Source organism: Sinocyclocheilus grahami, unplaced genomic scaffold, assembly GCF_001515645.1.
Source record: "Sinocyclocheilus grahami isolate Dianchi unplaced genomic scaffold, SAMN03320097.WGS_v1.1 scaffold800.1, whole genome shotgun sequence".
Taxonomy (NCBI): Eukaryota; Metazoa; Chordata; class Actinopteri; order Cypriniformes; family Cyprinidae; genus Sinocyclocheilus; species Sinocyclocheilus grahami.
The window spans coordinates 79,791-103,257 of NW_015505979.1; the positions used below are offsets into that span (position 1 = coordinate 79,791).

The 23,467-nt window shown below is 39.1% G+C and overlaps 1 protein-coding gene across 1 annotated transcript in view; it reads right to left on the reverse strand.

The window, feature by feature from the left end:
* Window positions 1-2,000: 2,000 nt before the first annotated feature.
* The window catches only part of LOC107561948 (TGF-beta receptor type-1-like), a 37,463-nt gene continuing 15,996 nt past the window's right edge, over window positions 2,001-23,467 (reverse strand). Inside the window, exons 2-8 of the mRNA XM_016246497.1 lie at window positions 21,449-21,760; window positions 15,904-16,134; window positions 14,712-14,879; window positions 10,736-10,892; window positions 9,496-9,620; window positions 9,207-9,337; window positions 2,001-3,812 (exon numbers count right to left, since the gene is read on the reverse strand). Of these exons, the coding sequence (XP_016101983.1) occupies window positions 3,687-3,812; window positions 9,207-9,337; window positions 9,496-9,620; window positions 10,736-10,892; window positions 14,712-14,879; window positions 15,904-16,134; window positions 21,449-21,760 (1,250 nt within the window). The 3' untranslated portion in view covers window positions 2,001-3,686. The remainder of the gene's footprint in view (window positions 3,813-9,206; window positions 9,338-9,495; window positions 9,621-10,735; window positions 10,893-14,711; window positions 14,880-15,903; window positions 16,135-21,448; window positions 21,761-23,467) is intronic.

The window sequence follows — 23,467 nt, forward strand, 5'->3', positions numbered from 1 at the left end:
TTTTAATTAAAAAAAATTTATTTCAGGTAACATTTATTTCAAGTTTTCAAAGTTTTCTTTTTTTAAAGATTTTAGTTTTAGTGAACTGTAATAACCCCAAAACGCACTCCCCGAGCTCAGCGTACAGGTTTGGAGCAGCATGAGGATGAATAAGTGATCATTTTCATTTCTGGCTGAACTGTCTGTGTTTGCTACACTCTCATTCCCTCAAACGAGCCGATCGATTCCCCGGACCGCTCCCTTTTCCTGAAACTGGGTTTAATTTACACTTTCTCTGTTAACAAACTGGGCCCAGCCTGACAAACATTATACATATTTATATACATGTACACATTATTTATAGTCACTGCATCCTACGCACACATTAAAAAGTACTTCACTGAGGAATTGTGCATCTGAATGTGTTGCAGGAGTCATTCATTCACTCACTGTACGCATGAAACAGCATCAATAATCCATCATAGCACTACTGTCCATCCGGGCAAAATCAATCCGCTTTAAAGGAAGTGTGCTGGAAATGCCTTCCCTAAAGCAATTCCAGCACATTTCAGGAGAAAACAAGAGCTGTATGAATGTAATTGCTGTAAACTGCATGAGATGCGGAGCGTCTGTGTGTGGTTTGTGCTCCAGCAGAGACTCGTGATGCATAGCAGTGAAGTTTGACCACCAGAAGAGCAGAAAGCCTTCACCTGAGCAATCAACATGCTAAAACACTGCTACTGCTCAACACGTGACATCGTTCACGCTTCTTAAAGGAATATTCCACATTCAATACACGTTGCACTAAACTGACAGCATTTGTTGGTTTTCACAAAAATGTATTTCCTTTAAAAAATCTGCGTTCCAGTGAGGTACTTACAACGGAGTTTCAAATGAGCCGCCACAAGACATAACAACATATATATTCACTGTTTTTGTATTTTTAAAAAAAACAAATTTTCTGTCCAATTTTACAGCTTTGTTGTCATAACGTAACAGCTAAAACCTTAACATGATCCTTTGCAGCTCAAATAACACCCATGTTTTAGCAGAATAATTAATAGAAGTGCTTTCACAAAATTTCCACTTTTAAATCCCGCAAAAAATGTCCCCATTCATTTCCATTGTAAGTGCCTCATCGTAACCATGACGTTTGCTGTTTTCTACATTTCTACATTTTTTAAATTTTGTGCTGATCAACATTCCGACACAAATGCTGTGGACTGAGCTTGACTTGCATTGCACTGAAGATTCCTTCCACGACTGACTATAAAGATTGCTGAAAACTCAGCGGTGGGAAAGTGTCAAACGTATGGATGTAGAGAAATAAGAATCTCGAGTTGCACGCTTAAATAAGCACCAGAAACTGATACCTTGAGAAAGCAGATGAGCTTTCGCTCTTCATTCACGATCTCACCAGCTCTGAGCCACACACGACTGCTGCTACATTTCTGCACCGGCTTACACACAGTCCTGAAGCCAGCGTGTCATTGCACTCAGCTCCACGTTGGTCCCTTAAGACTCGCTTCAAAGAGTTTCAAAGCAGTCCTTGACGTTTCTTCTCATTTACATTCTATTAGAAACAGTTGCCACAAAATGTTGGAAAAGCAATGGCTTAGTAAATATCCATTCTGTATCAACCATACCTGGTCTTTGCATGCCGAGAGCGCTCTAATCATACTGAATGTCTGGGCAGCTTTCAGTAATGCTATTTCGTTCTTGTTCAGTCGCCGGCTTGCGTCGAGCGTCAGTGGTGGGCACCTCGCTGTAACCGGCCGTCCGATCGCAGCCCGTTCCTGTGAATCCAGCTGTAAATGAAGAGGTCTGATAGTTGTTACATCCCTCAGTGAAGAGAATGAGAGGCAGAGAGAATGAAGAACGGCACCAGCGGCCCGCTCTCGCTCCGTGTGCATAAGAGAATCCCAGCGCACCGTGAGGGTGGGTTGGTTAGTTGGTTAGTTGGTTGGTTGGTTCAAAGCAGTGGCACTTGCTGGTAACACCTGGCTTGGAAGGCTACTGCTCAACACGTGACATCGTTCACGCTTCTTAAAGGAATATTCCACATTCAATACACGTTGCACTAAACTGACAGCATTTGTTGGTTTTCACAAAAATGTATTTCCTTTAAAAAATCTGCGTTCCAGTGAGGTACTTACAACGGAGTTTCAAATGAGCCGCCACAAGACATAACAACATATATATTCACTGTTTTTGTATTTAAAAAAAAACAAATTTTCTGTCCAATTTTACAGCTTTGTTGTCATAACGTAACAGCTAAAACCTTAACATGATCCTTTGCAGCTCAAATAACACCCATGTTTTAGCAGAATAATTAATAGAAGTGCTTTCACAAAATTTCCCGCAAAAAATTCCCCATTCATTTCCATTGTAAGTGCCTCATCGTAACCATGACGTTTGCTGTTTTCTACATTTCTACATTTTTTAAATTTTGTGCTGATCAACATTCCGACACAAATGCTGTGGACTGAGCTTGACTTGCATTGCACTGAAGATTCCTTCCACGACTGACTATAAAGATTGCTGAAAACTCAGCGGTGGGAAAGTGTCAAACGTATGGATGTAGAGAAATAAGAATCTCGAGTTGCACGCTTAAATAAGCACCAGAAACTGATACCTTGAGAAAGCAGATGAGCTTTCGCTCTTCATTCACGATCTCACCAGCTCTGAGCCACACACGACTGCTGCTACATTTCTGCACCGGCTTACACACAGTCCTGAAGCCAGCGTGTCATTGCACTCAGCTCCACGTTGGTCCCTTAAGACTCGCTTCAAAGAGTTTCAAAGCAGTCCTTGACGTTTCTTCTCATTTACATTCTATTAGAAACAGTTGCCACAAAATGTTGGAAAAGCAATGGCTTAGTAAATATCCATTCTGTATCAACCATACCTGGTCTTTGCATGCCGAGAGCGCTCTAATCATACTGAATGTCTGGGCAGCTTTCAGTAATGCTATTTCGTTCTTGTTCAGTCGCCGGCTTGCGTCGAGCGTCAGTGGTGGGCACCTCGCTGTAACCGGCCGTCCGATCGCAGCCCGTTCCTGTGAATCCAGCTGTAAATGAAGAGGTCTGATAGTTGTTACATCCCTCAGTGAAGAGAATGAGAGGCAGAGAGAATGAAGAACGGCACCAGCGGCCCGCTCTCGCTCCGTGTGCATAAGAGAATCCCAGCGCACCGTGAGGGTGGGTTGGTTAGTTGGTTAGTTGGTTGGTTGGTTCAAAGCAGTGGCACTTGCTGGTAACACCTGGCTTGGAAGGCATGGTTGTCATCGTAGTTGTTGTAGCAGAGCAGTAAAAATATAAAGTCGATAGGTTTCATCTGTATTGCATATGTCACGCATGTTCGCCAGGACTGAATGAGGTCATGTCCAGTTTTGTTTTTGCAAAAACAGAACACATGTATTAAAAGTCCAGCCGACCTGAAGAACTGCAGTGATAAGCGGAAATTAAACACCAGGTGCAAATCAATCAAACCTCCATGGGAGAAAAACCAAACTCAAATCCACCGGCCGCTTATAAATAATAAAAGAACCCTTCTTGTGTTCGACGCGGTCTGGTGCTCCGAGTGAGAATGACGGCCCATCATCCTCAGGAGTCCGTGTTAAAGACCGAGACGCAGAAACGAGCGGCAGGCGTCAGTGAAAGTGCTGCGTGTGATGCGGTTCTGAAGGATGATGGGAAAGGAATGCTCTACATCTTGATGCCCTCCTGCTGGCTGAGCTGGGACAGCGTCTTCTTGATGCGCAGGGCTGTGAGACGGGCCGCTCCGTTGGCGTACCAGCACTCCCTCATGATCTTCGCCATCACACGCAGAGCCTGAACACACCAAACAGCACATAAATGCACACGCACACACAACTCATACTGCTCACATTAAAACTTGAACTCCTTTCTATCAGGCATTCTTCATTCAGATCTGCTTGTTTTACCCTCATCCCAAAATCATCACACTTTTAATCTTCAAAAATGAAAATCCCGAGATTGCATGTGTATTTATCATGGTTATTATAGTTAACCAAAACTAAAAGCATTCAAATAAATACATTCATATTGTGAGATACAAGGTCACAATTACAAAAGAAAGTCACATTGTGAGATATAAAAATTCACAATTACATGAAAAAAGGTTACGTATGAAAGTATGAAAAATAAAGTCACAGTGACCCTGCAGCACAAAAGCAGTGTTGAGTCGCTGGGGGATATTTGTAGCAATAGCCAACAATACATTGTATGGGTCAAAATTATACATTTCTCTTTTATGCCAAAAATCATTAGGATATTAAGTAAAGATCACGTTCCATGAAGATATTTTGTAAATCTCCTACTGTAAATATATCAAAACTTAATGTTTGATTAGTAATATGCATTGCTAAGAACTTCATTTGAACAACTTTAAAGATGATTTTCTCAATATTTAGATTTTTTTGCACCCCCAGATTCCAGATTTTCAAATATTGTCCGATCCTAACAAACCATACATCAATGGAAAGACTGACACTTAAGACTGGTTTTGTGGTCCAGGGTCACATATAAAGTCACAATTATGAGAAATAGCCAAAAAAATCCAGTCAAGATGTAATTTTGGAAAATTATGCAAAAACGTCATTTAACTTTGTGTATTTTATTCCAAAAATATTAAAAATGCCATTTCCATCACTGTCATTCCCACTACAGCATGCTCTTAAACACAATACTGTACGATGCGGTGAAACTTACACATTTCCATTCCCAATTTCTGATGATAACAAATAAAATACAAACTAGTCAAGAGTCTTTAAGAGACTTTACTTTCTTAAAACACACACAAGGTCCAAAACTGGCTCTAGCTATTAACTAAAGGAACACTGATTTGCCCGTTTTTTACCTAATGAGAAACTAATTCACTGAAGTGTGTCCAGACAAAACTCAAGCAGCTCAATTTGTATTTTGTACTCTGAGGTTTAAATCACTACAGCTCCTGAAAGTCTTTTTTTCAAGCAGTTTCTTGTCAAATCAGTGCTTCGGTTCATGCCCTCTAAGAAACGCTAGAATAGATACAAATGCGCTGCTTCAGTCATTTATTATTTGCACATCATCTCCTGATGACTCCTGCAGAAACGCTCGTCTGCGCTGGGATTTTTATTAGATCCATTACACTCTTAAAAATAAAGGTGCTTCACAATGCCATAGAAGAACCTTTTTGTCTAAATGGTTCCATAAAGAACCTTTAACATCTGAAGAACCTTTCTGTTTCACAAAAGCTTCTTTGTGGTGAAAGAAGGTTCTTCGAATTATAAAAAAGTAAGAAAGAGACGGTTCTTTAAAGAACCTTTGACTGAATGTACCTAATGAGAAACTAATTCACTGAAGTGTGTCCAGACAAAACTCAAGCAGCTCAATTTGTATTTTGTACTCTGAGGTTTAAATCACTACAGCTCCTGAAAGTCTTTTTTTCAAGCAGTTTCTTGTCAAATCAGTGTTTCGGTTCATGCCCTCTAAGAAACGCTAGAATAGATACAAATGCGCTGCTTCAGTCATTTATTATTTGCACATCATCTCCTGATGACTCCTGCAGAAACGCTCGTCTGCGCTGGGATTTTTATTAGATCCATTACACTCTTAAAAATAAAGGTGCTTCGAAAGGTTCTTCAAGCGATGCCATAGAAGAACCATTTTTGGTTCCACAAAGAACCATTCAGTCAAAGGTTCTTTAAAGAACCTTTGACTGAATGGTTCTTTGTGGAACCAAAAATGGTTCTTCTATGGCATCGCTTGAAGAACCTTTCGAAGCACCTTTATTTTTAAGAGTGTAGATCAGACAAAGCAAGTAAAAGAGCTGCAGCGCTTCATACTGGCCACACTGTTAGCTGTGTATAAATGCACAACAACGTCTGCAGAGATTTGAGCTCTCTTTGGGTCATTACTGACACCCACTTTTGGCTCTCCACCAAATGCAAATCAAATCATTTCTGTTTGTGCCGCAGACACACAAGCACAGTTTAGTTCATTTAGCTGCTCGCCAAACACGGAAGGTCATCCACCGCGAGGAAGAAAATCCAGCCTTACGAAAGCACTACTGAGTTTGCTAACATCCAGAAAGCATAAAGTTAGCTTCCTGACGAGGTTATGTACAACAGTGCAGCAATGCAACCCGAATAGTCTTCCTCAGTTCGCTCAACGTCAGCTGACCGCTTTAAAGAGTTTTCAGACAAACGCGTCTCTTGTGAGCAACTATTTGTGGCAGATGAAAATATATGTCTGCATGCCTTTTAAACTTTGAGAGAAGTAGAATTTAAACTTGCTTTATGTACTTTATAACACAGTTTAAAAAAAATGTGATTTGTTTGCATCAGTTTGGTCAGTGCTGAACGTTGCAGAAACGTTGTTTGAACGTGATTTAAACGTTAATAAGTAGAAGTAAACCTTTGCTTTTTGTCCTTTACTGCAACAAACTATTTTGGACAAATGCATCTTGTTTGTATCTATTTGTTCAGAGGTGAAAATATGTGGTGCGGGACATTGCAGAAACGTTGCTTTAATGTTGTATAAAGATTTAAGTTGAATTAAAACGTTTTGAAAATAGAAGGTGACAATATACATCCTAAACATTATTTAAATGCTGTTTGAACGGTGCTTAAAAGTTTATTATATGTAGAATTAAAACGGCTTGCTTTATGTAGTTTATGACACCAGCAGCAGTTCATTTTCACTTCCTTTGAGGCCATTAAAGCCTGTATCTGCAGATACAATCTCAGGTTTTACACTGCCCTGGGGAACAAGACACTTCTAAAGACTCTGATCTCCTCCGAGGAGTCTGCATGTTCAGGCTCACCTGTGAACGAGAGCCGAATGCAGAAACACCATCTGCTGAAAATGCCACGGCAGACAGTAAATGTCACTGGTGCTGCGGCTGAATCACGCGCTACAGACGCAGAAACAAAGACAGCGTATCCATTATGAGAGCACTAGAGGCACACCTCTGTTTCACAGAGCGTTTGGCAGCTTTCATATGCTGGAGACGGATTCGATTTCACAGCAGTGTTATCTTGGATCAAATCGAATCAAGTCGTGTCACTTCCCCGGTAATAAAGAGGCCAGCGCAGTTTTGATGAACGATTACCGGTGCGATTACCCGGGTCGAGAGGGCAGATCTGTGCACACCGTAATGAAATGCTGCGAGAATTAACTTTATTGATCTACATGGGAAAATTAAATGTGCTCTTTCAAGAACAAGACGATATATCTCAGTACAAGAAAGCAAAGTGCATAAGTACACACACACACATTGTCCATTGTTATATAGAGAAATGTCTATTTGGCTTTGTCTATTTTTTAAAATTACACTGGTCTCACTATTCTTGCCTCTGCTTGTTCTGGACGGGCAACATTTCTCTCAGTCAGCGGAAATGGTGAAGAAGAAAACCCAGCTAACGCATGATGTAACAGTTACATCATTTATTGTCATTCAATGACTTACTAATTGAAAATGCAACTAGGACACTGCATGCTCGTAACTTCATTACCATCCAATTACCAACTCTCAACGTACTTTGGTAATTTCATGACTTATTTGCAAAGTAACTGCAGTGTCATAGGTCTGTAATTTCATTACCATCAAATTAAAAGTTCTTTACATTGGTTCTGATTACCAGAATTTGCTATTTAAAATGTGTAATTAAACATCAGCCACTAAATGAAACATTTCCTTCTGAAGTAATATACAGCACACGCATCCACATTAACTAGTGACTAGACACTGTAACTAGTGACTAATACTGTAACACTATATCTAGTCACTAGATGTGTAACACTGTAATTAGTGACTAATACTGTAACACTATAACTAGTGACTAGGACCAAAAGGCTGTAACTAGTGACTAGAACCGTAACGCTGTAACTAGTGACTACTACTATAGCACTATAACTAGTGACTAGAACCAAAAGGCTGTAATTAGTGACTAGACACTGTAAATAGTGGCAAGTACTGTAACACTGTAACTAGTGTGTAGAACTGTAACACTATAACTAGTGACTAGAACCAAAAGACTGTAACTAGTGACAAGTACTGTAACACTATAACTAGTACTGTAGCACTATAACTAGTGACTAGAACCAAAAGGCTGTAACTAGTGAGTAGACACTGCAACTAGTGACTAGTACTGTAACACTATATCTAGTAACTAGATGTGTAACACTGTAATTAGTGACTAATACTGTAACACTATAACTAGTGACTAGAACTGTAACACTATAACTAGTGACTAGAACCAAAAGGCTGTAACTAGTGACTAGAACCATAACGCTGTAACTATTGACTAGTACTGTAGCACTATAACTAGTGACTAGAACCAAAAGACTGTAACTAGTGACTAGACACTGTAACTAGTGACAAGTACTGTAACACTGTAACTAGTACTGTAGCACTATAACTAGTGACTAGAACCAAAAGGCTGTAACTAGTGACTAGACACTGTAACTAGTGACAAGTACTGTAACACTGTAACTAGTGTCTAGAACTGTAACACTAGAACTAGTGACTAGAACCAAAATACTGTAACTAGTGACTAGACACTCTAACTAGTGACAAGTACTGTAACACTGTAACTAGTACTGTAGCACTATAACTCGTGACTAGAACCAAAAGGCTGTAACTAGTGACTAGACACTGTAACTAGTGACAAGTACTGTAACACTGTAACTAGTACTGTAGCACTATAACTAGTGACTAGATCTGTAACACTATAACTAGTGACTAGAACTGTAGCACTATAACTAGTGACTAGAACCAAAAGGCTGTAACTAGTGACTAGAACCGTAACGCTGTAACTATTGACTAGTATTGTAGCACTATAACTAGTGACTAGAACCAAAAGACTGTAACTAGTGACTAGACACTGTAACTAGTGACAAGTACTGTAACACTGTAACTAGTATTGTAGCACTATAACTAGTGACTAGATCTGTAACAGTGTAATTAGTGACTAATACTGTAACACTATAACTAGTGACTGGAACCATAACGCTGTAACTAGTGATTAGAACTAGAAGAGTTCAATCATGACAATCATGCGATTAATCACGAATAAATATTTTAATCAATTGACAGCCCTAATATATATATATATACATATATATATATATATGTATATTCATTGTCCATTCGTCAACTCACAGACGGATATATTTCCAGATTGAGTTTTCATTCCTCTGTTTTAAGTTGAGTGTTCTTACCTCACAGCTCTGCCATCTGTTTGGGATGTTGGGCCGTAGTTTCTGTTCGCACACGACTCTCCTCATCTCCTCCACCGACGGGTCGGACTGCACCAGGTCATAGTACGGCAGCTGGTAGTCCTCGTGAATGCCTGCGCAAAAACATGCTTCAGTTAAGGTATGATGAGTCTAAATACTCAAAACAACAGATGATGATGCTGATCAAAAGATCAGACAAACTTCAAAATGCAAACATGTCTGGTGAACTAAAACAGTTATTAAAGTAGAGCTAGTTTCATATGAATAATACCTCCAATAGAACATCTGCTGGCAATTTCCCAGAAGACCAGCCCCATGGCATAGATGTCTGCCCTCTTGAAAGACTCAAAGTGCTTCATGTTTATTGAATCGTCAAGCACTTCTGGAGCCATATACCTGTTGAAGGATACAAGTGAAGAGAGAGTTATTATTTTTGATGAAGCAAAGCAAAATCCTAATCCAGAGATTTATGCCCACATGATACAAGAACAAGGTCCTTCTGAAGGTTGACTTTATTGTCATTCAGCACTAACACATCTAAATGCAGTTTCACCAAGGGATGAAAAAACGCCCCTGGAAGAACGAGAGAAATCAGCCGGTTTACAGGCACGGAAATAAATCATTATGTAATTAAAAAAGCACAGAGGCCTGAACTTCACGAGCACAGCGAGCACAAAAGATTTCAGTGTTTTGTATTTTGGTTGTATTTAAGGTATGTTGCAGAAAATTTTTTAAAATGTAAATGATTTTTTTTAAAAAGCATCAAATGATAATTATATTGTATTTTTACTACAAAAACAAGTGCATGCCAGTGGTATTTTAGTATCATTAAGAATGTTTTTGTTAATATCTTGAACTCGTTTTATATATATATATATTTATTTATATATATTTTTCCTGTTTTGATTTTAATTTTAGTTAAAAATTTAATCATATTGTTTTAATATGTCTATATAGTTTTTATAATTTTTTTAAATAATTTTCTTTAAATTCAGTTTTAGTTATTTTAGTACATCAAGTTAAACTAAATGAAAATGATAAATGTTGCCTTTGCAACTAGCTGAAATAAAATATGTTAAATGTTTTTTTTAAATATATTTTATTTTATTTTACTTCACTTAATGTTAATTTTATTTCAAGATCCAAAGAAACCCTGTAAATTCATCTTTTGCAGATCTGCAAAAAATATCTACATTACAAAAATAAAATAAAATAAAATAGAAATGTATGGGCCAACAAGACACACGGTACATGTTGTCTTTAAGAAAACACTTCCCATCAGTAGGAGAGAAAACTAAATAAAAAGCCAAACGAACGAAAACCCCAAAACCCAGCTAACCTCCCAGCAGGACTAACAAACTAGCAGCAGTAGCCCTGGACCAGTGATCGAGGACTTCGAGATGAACCTCCACTAACCCATCTCAAACGCCTTCCCAGAGCTATATACGGATAAACCAGTCCCCTCAACCATAACAACGGCTGAAATCCGTCTGAAGAACAGGAGGGCGTACCGTTTGGTGCCCACTCTGTGGTTGGGTGCGATGTCGATGGTGTCGGTGGCGGAGTCGTGGCGCACAGCTAAACCCAGGTCTGCGATGCAGCACGTGCCGTTCTTCTTCACCAGGATGTTCTTGGACTTCAGATCCCTGTGAGCGATAGCAGGCTTGCCTGGAATCAAGCGGAGGAACACACGATTAGAGAAAGAGCTGACGATCGGAGGAGAAGCGCGCACCTTCTCAAGAAGAGCCGAGCGGATAAAGAGATCGTTCACCCAGAAAGGATCAAGTCTTCACACTCACGTCACTAAAAACCCGCAAGACTCCTTCAAAACACAAACAAAGACATTTTTCATGCAAGCTGAGGGATTTCTGCTCCTCCATTGACAGTCCTTTCCTCTAAACTCCACTTAAAGGCATCATAAATGCAACTGCATCAAGCAGTTTAATTTCATTTTTAGATTTAGTTTAGGCGTTTCTTCACGTGTATATATACTGCATATGGACAACAGAAGCTGAAACGTGTGTGCTTGACACATTTGAGCTTCTGTTGACCATCTTCACTCGTGTTTTGAATGACTGCGAGTCTTAAAGACTCTTATATGACATGAGAGCGAGTAGATGATGCAGGAATGGTCATGTTTGGGTGAGTTTTCCCTTGAAATGAGGTCAAAAGAAGGTATTTTCTGGAAGAGTATTGTAAAAGTGGATGTGTAGCGTGGTAAAACATTGTTTTTGTGGACATGTACCATTCTAATAATGCTATTTTGCCATGTATCATTGTAATACCATGATTTCTGACAAGTACAATGGTCCCAGCATGTTTTTTTTTATATGTAAACAGCCATTCAAATGTTTCTGAAAGAAGTCTCTTCTGCTCACCGAGGCTGCATTTATTTGACCAAAAATACAGTAAAAACAGTGAAATATTATTACAGTGTAAAACAGCTGTTCTCTATGTGTTAAACTGTAATGTATTTCTGTGATGCGCAGCTGTATTTTCAGCATCATTCCTCCAGTCTTCAGTGTCACATGATCTTCAGAAATCAGTATAATATGCTGATCTGCTGCTCGAGACACATTTCTGATTATTATCAATGTTGAAAACAGTCGTGCTGCACAATATTTCTGTGGAAACTGTGATGCATTTTATTTTTCAGGATTCACAGATGAACAGAAAGTTCAGAAGAACAGCATTTATTTCAAATAGAAATCTTTTGTGACATTATAAATGTCTTTGTCACTTTTGATCCATTTAATGCATCCTTGAAGAATAAAAGTATTAATTTGAATATTAAAGTTATATTTATTTATATAAGTTATATATATTTTTTGAACTCTGAATCTTTAGTGACATGTAAACACATAAGCAAATATTGATTCAATTGCATGGTACACACTGTGGTAAACACTAGCACAGTATGATCATCTGACACGGGTATTTCCGGTCTAGTAGATGATTTTTCATAAGCAGAGAGTGCAGCTGCACTGATGTCTGACACTGAAGGCAGTGGGAAACGTCTGACGGTTACAGTGAGATGCGCTCATGTCACAGCCGCCTGCATCATAATGCATAATGCATGTAAACCCACACACAGCAGCGGGAGCGTTTCACACAAACGCTTTCATTACTCCTGCCTCAGCATGAACCTGACACAGACACGCTGCTCCGCCTGAAGCTGACAGGAGACCACAGACGCACCTCCATCAGCTGTGACACGGTTGCTAAGGGGTTCTGGGCATGTTGCTATGCACATCCTGCTCAGGGTGGTTGCTAGGGAGGTTGCTAGGGTGTTTCAGATTGTTTTTAGGTTCCCTACAATCCAAATATGTTTGATTTAATAAATATATTTTTTAAAGAAATTAATTCTTCAAGGATGCATTAAATTTGATCGAAAGTGACAAAGACATTTATAATGTGACAAAAGATTTCTATTTCAAATAAATGCTGTTCTTCTGAACTTTCTGTTCATCTGTGAATCCTGAAAAATAAAATGCATCACAGTTTCCACAGAAATATTGTGCAGCACGACTGTGTTCAACATTGATAATAATCAGAAATGTTTCTCGAGCAGCAGATCAGCATATTATACTGATTTCTGAAGATCATGTGACACTGAAGACTGGAGGAATGATGCTGAAAATACAGCTGCGCATCACAGAAATACATTACAGTTTAACACAGATTCACACAGAACACAGCTGTTTTACATTCTAATAATATTTCACAGTTTTTACTGTATTTCTGATCAACTAAATGCAACCTCATTGCGCAGAAGAGACTTCTTTCAGAAACATGAAAACATTTCATGAACCCAGTTGAAAATAACCCAGATTGCTTAGCAAAGTAATCACACTTTATGATTTTCATATTAATAATGTCTTTAGCACAAGCTGTGACCATGTGCTGAAGTTTACTACTTATGGTCAGGGTTTAAAAATAAGCAATAGTAATCGCACACATCATTACTTTAGCAGTCAACAAATGAGCGCATTGTTATAGCTTTAATACTACAACAGGCCGTGCTGAATTGATCTTCAGCGCTTGATCAGACTCTCTCACAGTGTAATGAGGCATTACCACTCAATTATACGAATGTAATAAAGCTGCTCCGTCGGTAAATGAAGCTCTCACAAAACCCCATTAACTTCTCTTGACTGAAGTCTAAATCAAGCTAAATGCTTCAGTTTTGGACTTCTAGAGGCAAACAGTGACTCAAAGTGCTATTTTTATACATCATATAAATAAAGAAATACTTCTGACGCTGGCTGAATGAGCAGGGCCTGTAAAGCTTGATTTGGCTTCACTGGAACTAAAACAGCACAGCCTTGTGTGAAGATGAACTAACGGCTCACCATAAATGGTTCAAGGTAAAAAGCATTTTTAAATGTATATTTGTATATATTTTTAATTATGAATACCACTAAGGTTTGAACTTGCCATGTCATAAAAGGTAAGATTGTGGTTGATTTTTCAGAATTTGAATTACTTTAACACAGTCATGATGGTCAACATTGCGTCAATATTAGTTAAAAAAAATTGCTTAATGTCAAGAAATAATATATTTACATTTAGTCATTTAGCAGACGCTTTTATCCAAAGTGACTTACAAATTAGGACAATAGAAGCAATCGAAATCAACAAGAGAGCAATGATACGCAAGTGCTATAACATGCCTCAGTTAGCTTAACGCAGTACACATAGCAAGTTAAAAAACAATTTTTTTTATTATATTATAAATAAAAAAAGAAGACAGACAGAATAGAAAAAGAATAGAGCAAGCTAGTGTTAGAGGCCTTTTTTTGCTTTGGTTAATTGTATAATAAATAAAAAGAAAACAAATAGATAGAATACAAAAATATTAGACAAGCAATTTTTTTAAAGAAAACAAGCAGTTAGTAAATGAATAGAGTTTACGAATGTGCATAGAGCACGTTTTTTAATAAGAATAGAATTAGAATAGAGAGTGCTAGAGTTAGAGGGTCAAATAAAGATGGAAGAGATGTGTTTTTAGCCGATTCTTGAAGATGCTGCTGGGATTGAGCTGGGCAGGTCACTCCACCAGGAGGGAACAGTTAATGTAGAAGTCTGTGAAAGTGATTTTGTGCTGCTTTGGGATGAACAATAAAGCGCCGCTCACTTGCAGAACGCACGCTTCTAGAGGCACTTACTGTATATATTACACTTAAGCTACTTAAGGCCTCTTTTTCAAGACTTTCAGCCTCTGATGAGACATGTTTCTTCTTGAAGTCAGGATGTAACACTTTGACGTTTACTTTAAGCAAAAAAAAAAATCTAAATAATTTACATTTAGAAATGTAAAATATTATAGAAGAGCCGTACTGAAGCCCTTGACCGAATGAACTGCATTCTCTGTGTATTTTTATATAAATGAACAGATTCAGACACCAAAAATACGACTACTTTCTAGTAGTTTTTTAGCGTTTCATAAAAACATACCAACATGGACTCGGCACAAACACAGCGTACCTTGCGTTCCCACGATCTCCATGTGCAGGTGCGCCAGGCCGCTGGCTGTGGACAGAGACAGCTTGATCATGCCCTCCACCGTCACTGTGTAGCGGTTCAGATAGTCGAACAGAGAGCCGTGCTCGTGATAGTCCGACACCAGCCACAGCTGCGTCCACGTGCCGTTATCTGAGACGAGAACAGAGCCGTTAGACAGACCTCCACAAACACCAAGCCTGAGACTGTTCAGCACAGGACACTCAGGAAGACTAAATAAACACTGTCAGGTGTCAGATGCATGCATTCGGCAGGTAAAATATCAGGCGAAAAAAACACACACATTTACTGATTCATTTGAATCTGATTCTGATTCAGTTAGTTTCTCGGTGGTTACAGGTAACCTGCAGAGTCACATGTGTAACTACTGTAAAATCAATCAATTACAATCGAGTAGGGATGCACAGATATGGACATTTTGGCCGATATTTTTTTTTATATTTGAAAGCCGATAACCGATATATCGGCCGATAATTCTGAATCTTCCGATTTATTAAATGTATCTTGAAACTGATGCACTTATTGAACAGTCTTATCAATAATTAGCCTATTATTATTATGTATTGTTTGGGTGTGCACCTTACATAATCACCATATTTACAATGAAACAAATGAAAACTTATTAATCTTCTCATATGTGTCCCTGCAGCACAAAAGCAGTGTTAAGTCGCTGGGGGATATTTGTAGCAATAGCCAACAATACATTGTATGGGTCACAATTATACATTTCTCTTTTATGACAAAAATCATTAGGATATTAAGTAAAGATCATGTTCCATGAAGATATTTTGTAAATTTCCGACCGTAAATATATCAAAACATAATGTTTGATTAGTAATATGCATTGCTAAGAACTTCATTCGGACAACTTTAAAGATGATTTTCTCAATATTTAGATTTTTTTGCACCCTCAGATTCCAGATTTTCAAATATAAAACCAATAAACACCGTCGCTGCATCTGCACGTCATAACACTAACTCTGTAAACTGCGGCTGCAATAAAATGGTCAAAACCAAACGATATAAGCATAAGAAATCATCAATAACATGCACAACAAATACTAATCAGAAATAAAAATATATATATCATATCGTGCATCCCTACAATCACAGTAAGACCCATACTCTCGTCCCAGCATGCACCAGTGCTGCTGACCTTTGTTGTCGGCGGCGATGAAGCCGAGGATGTTCTCGTGCCGCAGCATCACGGTCTGGTAGATCTCAGCCTCGCGGAACCAGGAGCGCTCCTCTCTGGAGGAGAAGATCTTGACGGCCACCTCCTCTCCTCTCCACTTGCCCCTCCACACCTCCCCGAAGCGGCCCTTCCCGATGCTGTCCTGCAGGATGATGGTCCTGGCGATGGTCCGCTGCACCAGCAGAGGAAGCCCTGCACCAGAGCACGCACACACAGCTGTTACTGAACATACTGGACCTACAACATCCAGACAGATTCTGCTCATATATCAACCTTCTTTTTCCTTTTGCACTCTATGAATATCAATAAATCAATAAATAAATATGGACTTTCCTCATTACTGGTTATTTGATTAATTTGATCAAGTAGCATATTTTGATATATATATATATATATATATATTTTTTTTTTTTTTTTTTTTTGACAACTTCAATAAATTGTTGCAAATATACGCTAACGATCAAAAGTTTGGGCTCGGTAAGATTTTTAATGTTTCTGAAAGAAGTCTCTTCTGCTCACCAAAGCTGCTTTTACTGCATTAAACATGCAACGACAAAAACAGTGAAATATTATTATAATGTAAAACAGCTGTGTTCTGTGTGAATCTCTGTTAAACTGTAATGTATTTCTGTGATGTGCAGCTGTATTTTCAGCATCATTCCTCCAGTCTTCAGTGTCACATGATCTTCAGAAATCAGTATAATATGCTGATCTGCTGCTCGAGAAACATTTCTGATTATTATCAATGTTGAACACAGTCGTGCTGCACAATATTTCTGTGGAAACTGTGATGCATTTTATTTTTCAGGATTCACAGATGAACAGAAAGCTCAGAAGAACAGCATTTATTTGAAATAGAAATCTTTTGTAACATTATAAATGTCTTTACTGTCACTTTTCATCAATTTAATGCATGGGGTATCTGCCGTCACAGCAGACCTGATCACACCCTGCACTAAACTCAGACGGCTCACGTCAGGACGAATGGATCTCAATCCACAAACGAGTGCTAAACAGTGTCCTGAGGATCAGTGAATAAAGCCAGTTTCTGATACACTGATCTACAGCAGCAAGAAAGTGGAATGAATAATAGCAGAAAGGGGAGAAAAGCGAATCATTTGTGTGATTAGCTCTGCGAACCGCTTCAGGAGAAGTTAAAGTGCTGTCATTACCGCCGAACACACGCAGACAGACGTCACACATTCTCTCTGAAGCGTCCTGCAACACGCACTGTGTTTTTAAATGTCATGTCACGTTAAACGTATTGATTTTGAACATTTGCACATTCATAAGAAAGATCTGATAATATATGTGAGCCTGCAGCACAGAAGCAGTGTTGAGTCGCTGGGGGATATTTGTAGCAATAGCCAACAATACATTGTATGGGTCACAATTATACATTTCTCTTTTATGCCAAAAATCATTAGGATATTAAGTAAAGATCGTGTTCCATGAAGATATTTAGTAAATCTCCTACTGTAAATATATCAAAACTTAATGTTTGATTAGTAATATGCATTGCTAAGAACTTCATTTGAACAACTTTAAAGATGATTTTCTCAATATTTAGATTTTTTTGCACCCCCAGATTCCAGATTTTCAAATATTGTCCTCTCCTAACAAACCATACATCAATGGAAAGGTTTGTTAGACACACACACACACACACACAGTCTTAGAGGAGTTAAAGCCTGGTTACACATGCAGACGTGTGAAAAGTTGTTGTAATTAAAATTCTAATTGGAATGAAAGTCTGTTGAGACTGACACAAACATGCACATGCCGTTACTGCGACGCTTTTCCTAACCTCTTTTACTTCACACTGCAACAACAAACCACAAACCACAACTACCAGTACAGTATTCACACTTTTGGCCACATGACTAGGTGGCGCTCACGAGCAGACTGTTATGCCAAGTGAACAGAAGAGGAGGAATCCAGAACTGGACTCAGACTGGAAGAATCAAGACTCTTTCCGTGAACTGGCTCTCCTGGCCAGCTGTTCAAATACCTGATTCACTAAGCAATCACGCAGTGATGCGATGATAATGATGTGAAACGTGTCTAAAGCACATAAAGTGAATAAACTAGTCTTAATCAACTCACCTTTATACATAAACCACATTACTACATTATTTATCATTAACAACGGAAAACACTAAAGCATTTATCAATCTTACGTTAATGTTGATTCCAACGTTTACTAATGCATTATATAAGTCAAAAGTTGTATCTGTTAATGTCATTTAATGAACCTGAGCTGACATGGACTAACAATGAACAGCTGTTTTTATTAACTAAAGTTAACAAATGCGGTAACAAACATACTGCTCATTGTTAGTTAATGTTAGTGAATGCATGGGTCCGTACAGACATACTGTACACGTGTTGGTGTGAACACGCCCTGCTCTTTTCAGATAAGTGCATCTTTACACTGGCAGCCGGTGTTTAATGCCTGTCGTGCAACGATGCTGGTGACACACAGAGAGAAGAGCAGACACGCAGACACATAAAAGAGCGCAGGTGCTCAGAAAGACAAACACGTAATTATATGAAGTGAAAAGCGTGTAAATAAAGCAAGAATAACAGGAATCTCCAGGAACGCTTCTCGTCAGTCACACATGGGCGTAAAGACACGACTCGATACCTGAAACACGTACTGAGCCGAGCATTCGCTACAAGACAGAAAACATTCAGAGCAGCGATGCTCAGGGAGCAAACTAATAAAATATCAATATTTAAAAACACTTATTTTTACTTCAGCTAGGCAACATTTCTTATATTTAAGGTATCTTTGAAAACAACAAAAGCTAAAAAAAAATTACTAAAACTAAAAGTAACACGAAAGCAGAAAAAATCAAATCAAATTCAAAATATTAACTAAATATTAATATTAACTATAATAGTATCTCAATGATAGAAAAATAAATTAAGCTGAAATGAAAATATAAATATTATATGAAAAATCTAAACTTAAACATATCAGTTAGTTGCCAAGACACCACATATATATATATATAAAGTGCTAAAACTACTAAATATAAAAAATAAAAAGCTAAATAGAAATATAAAAAATGACAAATGCACATGCAATTACAAAAATATAAAATTACAAAAACTAAAAAAAATTAAAAGATAATTAAAAATATTAATAAATACTACATTAGTATATCAACATTGTCGACATTTCAGATTTTAAGTATTAAAACTACTAAAACTGAAATAAAAATAAAAGCTAAATAGAAAAATGTAAAAACGAAAAAAATGAAAAATGCACATAAAACTACTCAAACTAAAAAGATTAATAAATAATATCACAGTGTGTATATGATTTGTAGTGTCCTGTTGTGTGTGTGTGTGTGTGTGTGTGTGTGCGTGAGTGTGTGTGCGTGCGTTTGTGTGTGTGTGTGCGTGTGAGTGTGAGTGTGTGTGTGTGTGTGTATGTGTGTGCATGTGTGTGAGTGTTTGTGTGTGTGTGTGTGAGTGTGAGTGTGCGTGTGTGTGAGTGTGTGTGTGTGCGTGAGTGTGTGTGCGTGCGTTTGTGTGTGTGTGTGCGTGTGAGTGTGAGTGTGTGTGTGTGTGTGTATGTGTGTGCATGTGTGTGAGTGTTTGTGTGTGTGTGTGTGAGTGTGAGTGTGCGTGTGTGTGAGTGTGTGTGTGTGCGTGAGTGTGTGTGCGTGCGTTTGTGTGTGTGTGTGCGTGTGAGTGTGAGTGTGTGTGTGTGTGTGTATGTGTGTGCATGTGTGTGAGTGTTTGTGTGTGTGTGTGTGAGTGTGAGTGTGCGTGTGTGTGAGTGTGTGTGTGTGCGTGAGTGTGTGTGCGTGCGTTTGTGTGTGTGTGTGCGTGTGAGTGTGAGTGTGTGTGTGTGTGTGTATGTGTGTGCATGTGTGTGAGTGTTTGTGTGTGTGTGTGTGAGTGTGAGTGTGCGTGTGTGTGAGTGTGTGTGTGTGCGTGAGTGTGTGTGCGTGCGTTTGTGTGTGTGTGTGCGTGTGAGTGTGAGTGTGTGTGTGTGTGTGTATGTGTGTGCATGTGTGTGAGTGTTTGTGTGTGTGTGTGTGAGTGTGAGTGTGCGTGTGTGTGAGTGTGTGTGTGTGCGTGAGTGTGTGTGCGTGCGTTTGTGTGTGTGTGTGCGTGTGAGTGTGAGTGTGTGTGTGTGTGTGTATGTGTGTGCATGTGTGTGAGTGTTTGTGTGTGTGTGTGTGAGTGTGAGTGTGCGTGTGTGTGAGTGTGTGTGTGTGCGTGAGTGTGTGTGCGTGCGTTTGTGTGTGTGTGTGCGTGTGAGTGTGAGTGTGTGTGTGTGTGTGTATGTGTGTGCATGTGTGTGAGTGTTTGTGTGTGTGTGTGTGAGTGTGAGTGTGCGTGTGTGTGAGTGTGTGTGTGTGCGTGAGTGTGTGTGCGTGCGTTTGTGTGTGTGTGTGCGTGTGAGTGTGAGTGTGTGTGTGTGTGTGTATGTGTGTGCATGTGTGTGAGTGTTTGTGTGTGTGTGTGTGAGTGTGAGTGTGCGTGTGTGTGAGTGTGTGTGTGTGCGTGAGTGTGTGTGCGTGCGTTTGTGTGTGTGTGTGCGTGTGAGTGTGAGTGTGTGTGTGTGTGTGTATGTGTGTGCATGTGTGTGAGTGTTTGTGTGTGTGTGTGTGAGTGTGAGTGTGCGTGTGTGTGAGTGTGTGTGTGTGCGTGAGTGTGTGTGCGTGCGTTTGTGTGTGTGTGTGCGTGTGAGTGTGAGTGTGTGTGTGTGTGTGTATGTGTGTGCATGTGTGTGAGTGTTTGTGTGTGTGTGTGTGAGTGTGAGTGTGCGTGTGTGTGAGTGTGTGTGTGTGCGTGAGTGTGTGTGCGTGCGTTTGTGTGTGTGTGTGCGTGTGAGTGTGAGTGTGTGTGTGTGTGTGTATGTGTGTGCATGTGTGTGAGTGTTTGTGTGTGTGTGTGTGAGTGTGAGTGTGCGTGTGTGTGAGTGTGTGTGTGTGCGTGAGTGTGTGTGCGTGCGTTTGTGTGTGTGTGTGCGTGTGAGTGTGAGTGTGTGTGTGTGTGTGTATGTGTGTGCATGTGTGTGAGTGTTTGTGTGTGTGTGTGTGAGTGTGAGTGTGCGTGTGTGTGAGTGTGTGTGTGTGCGTGAGTGTGTGTGCGTGCGTTTGTGTGTGTGTGTGCGTGTGAGTGTGAGTGTGTGTGTGTGTGTGTATGTGTGTGCATGTGTGTGAGTGTTTGTGTGTGTGTGTGTGAGTGTGAGTGTGCGTGTGTGTGAGTGTGTGTGTGTGCGTGAGTGTGTGTGCGTGCGTTTGTGTGTGTGTGTGCGTGTGAGTGTGAGTGTGTGTGTGTGTGTGTATGTGTGTGCATGTGTGTGAGTGTTTGTGTGTGTGTGTGTGAGTGTGAGTGTGCGTGTGTGTGAGTGTGTGTGTGTGCGTGAGTGTGTGTGCGTGCGTTTGTGTGTGTGTGTGCGTGTGAGTGTGAGTGTGTGTGTGTGTGTGTATGTGTGTGCATGTGTGTGAGTGTTTGTGTGTGTGTGTGTGTGAGTTACCGGAGCCAGAGCCGGATGTGGTCATGTCGTAGATCAGGTCTTTGAGTGTGGTTCCCACTGTGATGAAGGGGTGGTCCATGGAGGGGTCTTCCTCGTTAGGCACGCGGTGGTGGAGGACCGAGCGGCTGTGGCAGATGTAGAAGATGGTGACCATCAGGAAGCACACCACACACACGGGCCCCGCGATCAGGGCCGCGAACGCTACGGGCCCCAACACCGCTGGCTTCTGCGTTGGCACTGAACAAGAGAGCAGGAGAGAGACGTCAGAAAACACGAGCAGAGAAACAGACGCCTGCTGTCTCCGCAGGGGCCCTTCAGTTCAGACCTTTAGGAGTGCATTACATCAAATTAGCTGTTTTTCTTTAATACAGGGTTTGTAAAAAAAAAAAATTCAGTAAATGAAATAAAGCTAAAGTAATATAAAATAATTAAATATTCGCATAAAATAAAATATGAAATTTTAGATGAAAATAATTCGATATAAATTATAATATTTAAAAAAAAATTGATAAAGTTAGTTGCCAAGGCAACACTTATATTTTTGTTTAAGTTTAGGTACTAAAACAACTAAGTAAATACTAACTTAAACTAAAATTAATATGAAAACTTAAAATATAAATATAAAATAATAAATACTATAGCAATACTTAAATACTATAAAACTATAAAAGTTTAATAATAGTAGTAATATATAAATGATAGCACTGTACCCATGTGAATGTGGGAACAAATAGTGTAATACATTCGGAAGTTACATAATAGCAGCCAATCAGATCAGAGATTTCCAGAAAGTGTGTTGAGGTTTGTGTGTAATACGGTCAGCTCTAAACCGAGCGTTCTGAGAGCGAGAGCGAGTTTCGGTGAACGTTTCGATCTCTCAGCGGCTCAGGTGGCATATCGAGTGAAGACACACAATGAGTCCGTGTCACGCAGAAACACACGAGTCACTTCTGAGCGTTTCTTCAGAAGCCTCGTCTCTCACAGAGGAGACAGACGGAGAGGAAGAGTGAAATTAGAGGCGTGACGTGAGTCTGGCTGGAGCACGACTGAGCACAACCACAAACTACTGTAAAACCAGCACAGCATATCTGAACGTCTCGACGCCTGCGAGCGCCACAGACGCCAGACACTTTCAGTATCATTTCCCTCGAGGCGATCAGGAACTTCACATGAGCTCTGCTGCTTACAGCACACGAGAACACAAACACCAGTCTGCAGATCGTTCCGTTCAGTCTAGTACTCAGACACTACGGAGTCTAGGCTAAATCGTGCACACAATTTATTAATTTTTTCTTGCATGTCATGTGCGGGGCTCCGTAAGACAACAATTTTGTGTAAAATAAATGTATTTCATTAGATGTAAATTAACTGTAACATTTAATACATTTAATAAATAATCTGTATATTCTCATATTATATGTGTATAAACTTTAATAAATAACATGAGTGTGTGTATGTGTGTGTGTGTGTGTGTGTGTGTGTGTGTAAATTTTAAAATGTTATTTAAAACAATATTTAATATTTTAAAATATTTATTTTTTTATCATTTGGCAGAACACACGGAAACAGAATTGTGCGATATAATCTCAAAATAAATATTCACAAATACCATTTTAATTTTTTTCCCCATGATGGGAACAAATTTTCATACAAACACAAATCAAAAGTGTTTAATTCATGTTTAAAAATAGTTAAATATAACAAGGTAATAACTCATTTTTAAGTGTAACTTAATTTAAAATTGATAAAAATTTGAATGTATTTTATTGTTACATTGAACAAATTAAGCATGAATTAAATAAGCTGCTTAAATTGTCTATTTAGACAGTGTTATTTTTTAAATAATACACAAATTATTTTCTCCATTTTATTTGTAAGTGGCAATCTTTTCATTTTAAAAGCACTACGTGCTATCAACATGTTAATTAAAGTACCACTTATTCAAAATCAAAGCTAATTAAAAAAGTCAACCTTACTAATTTACTGGTTGTCCCATCTCTACTAGAGACATGAACAATA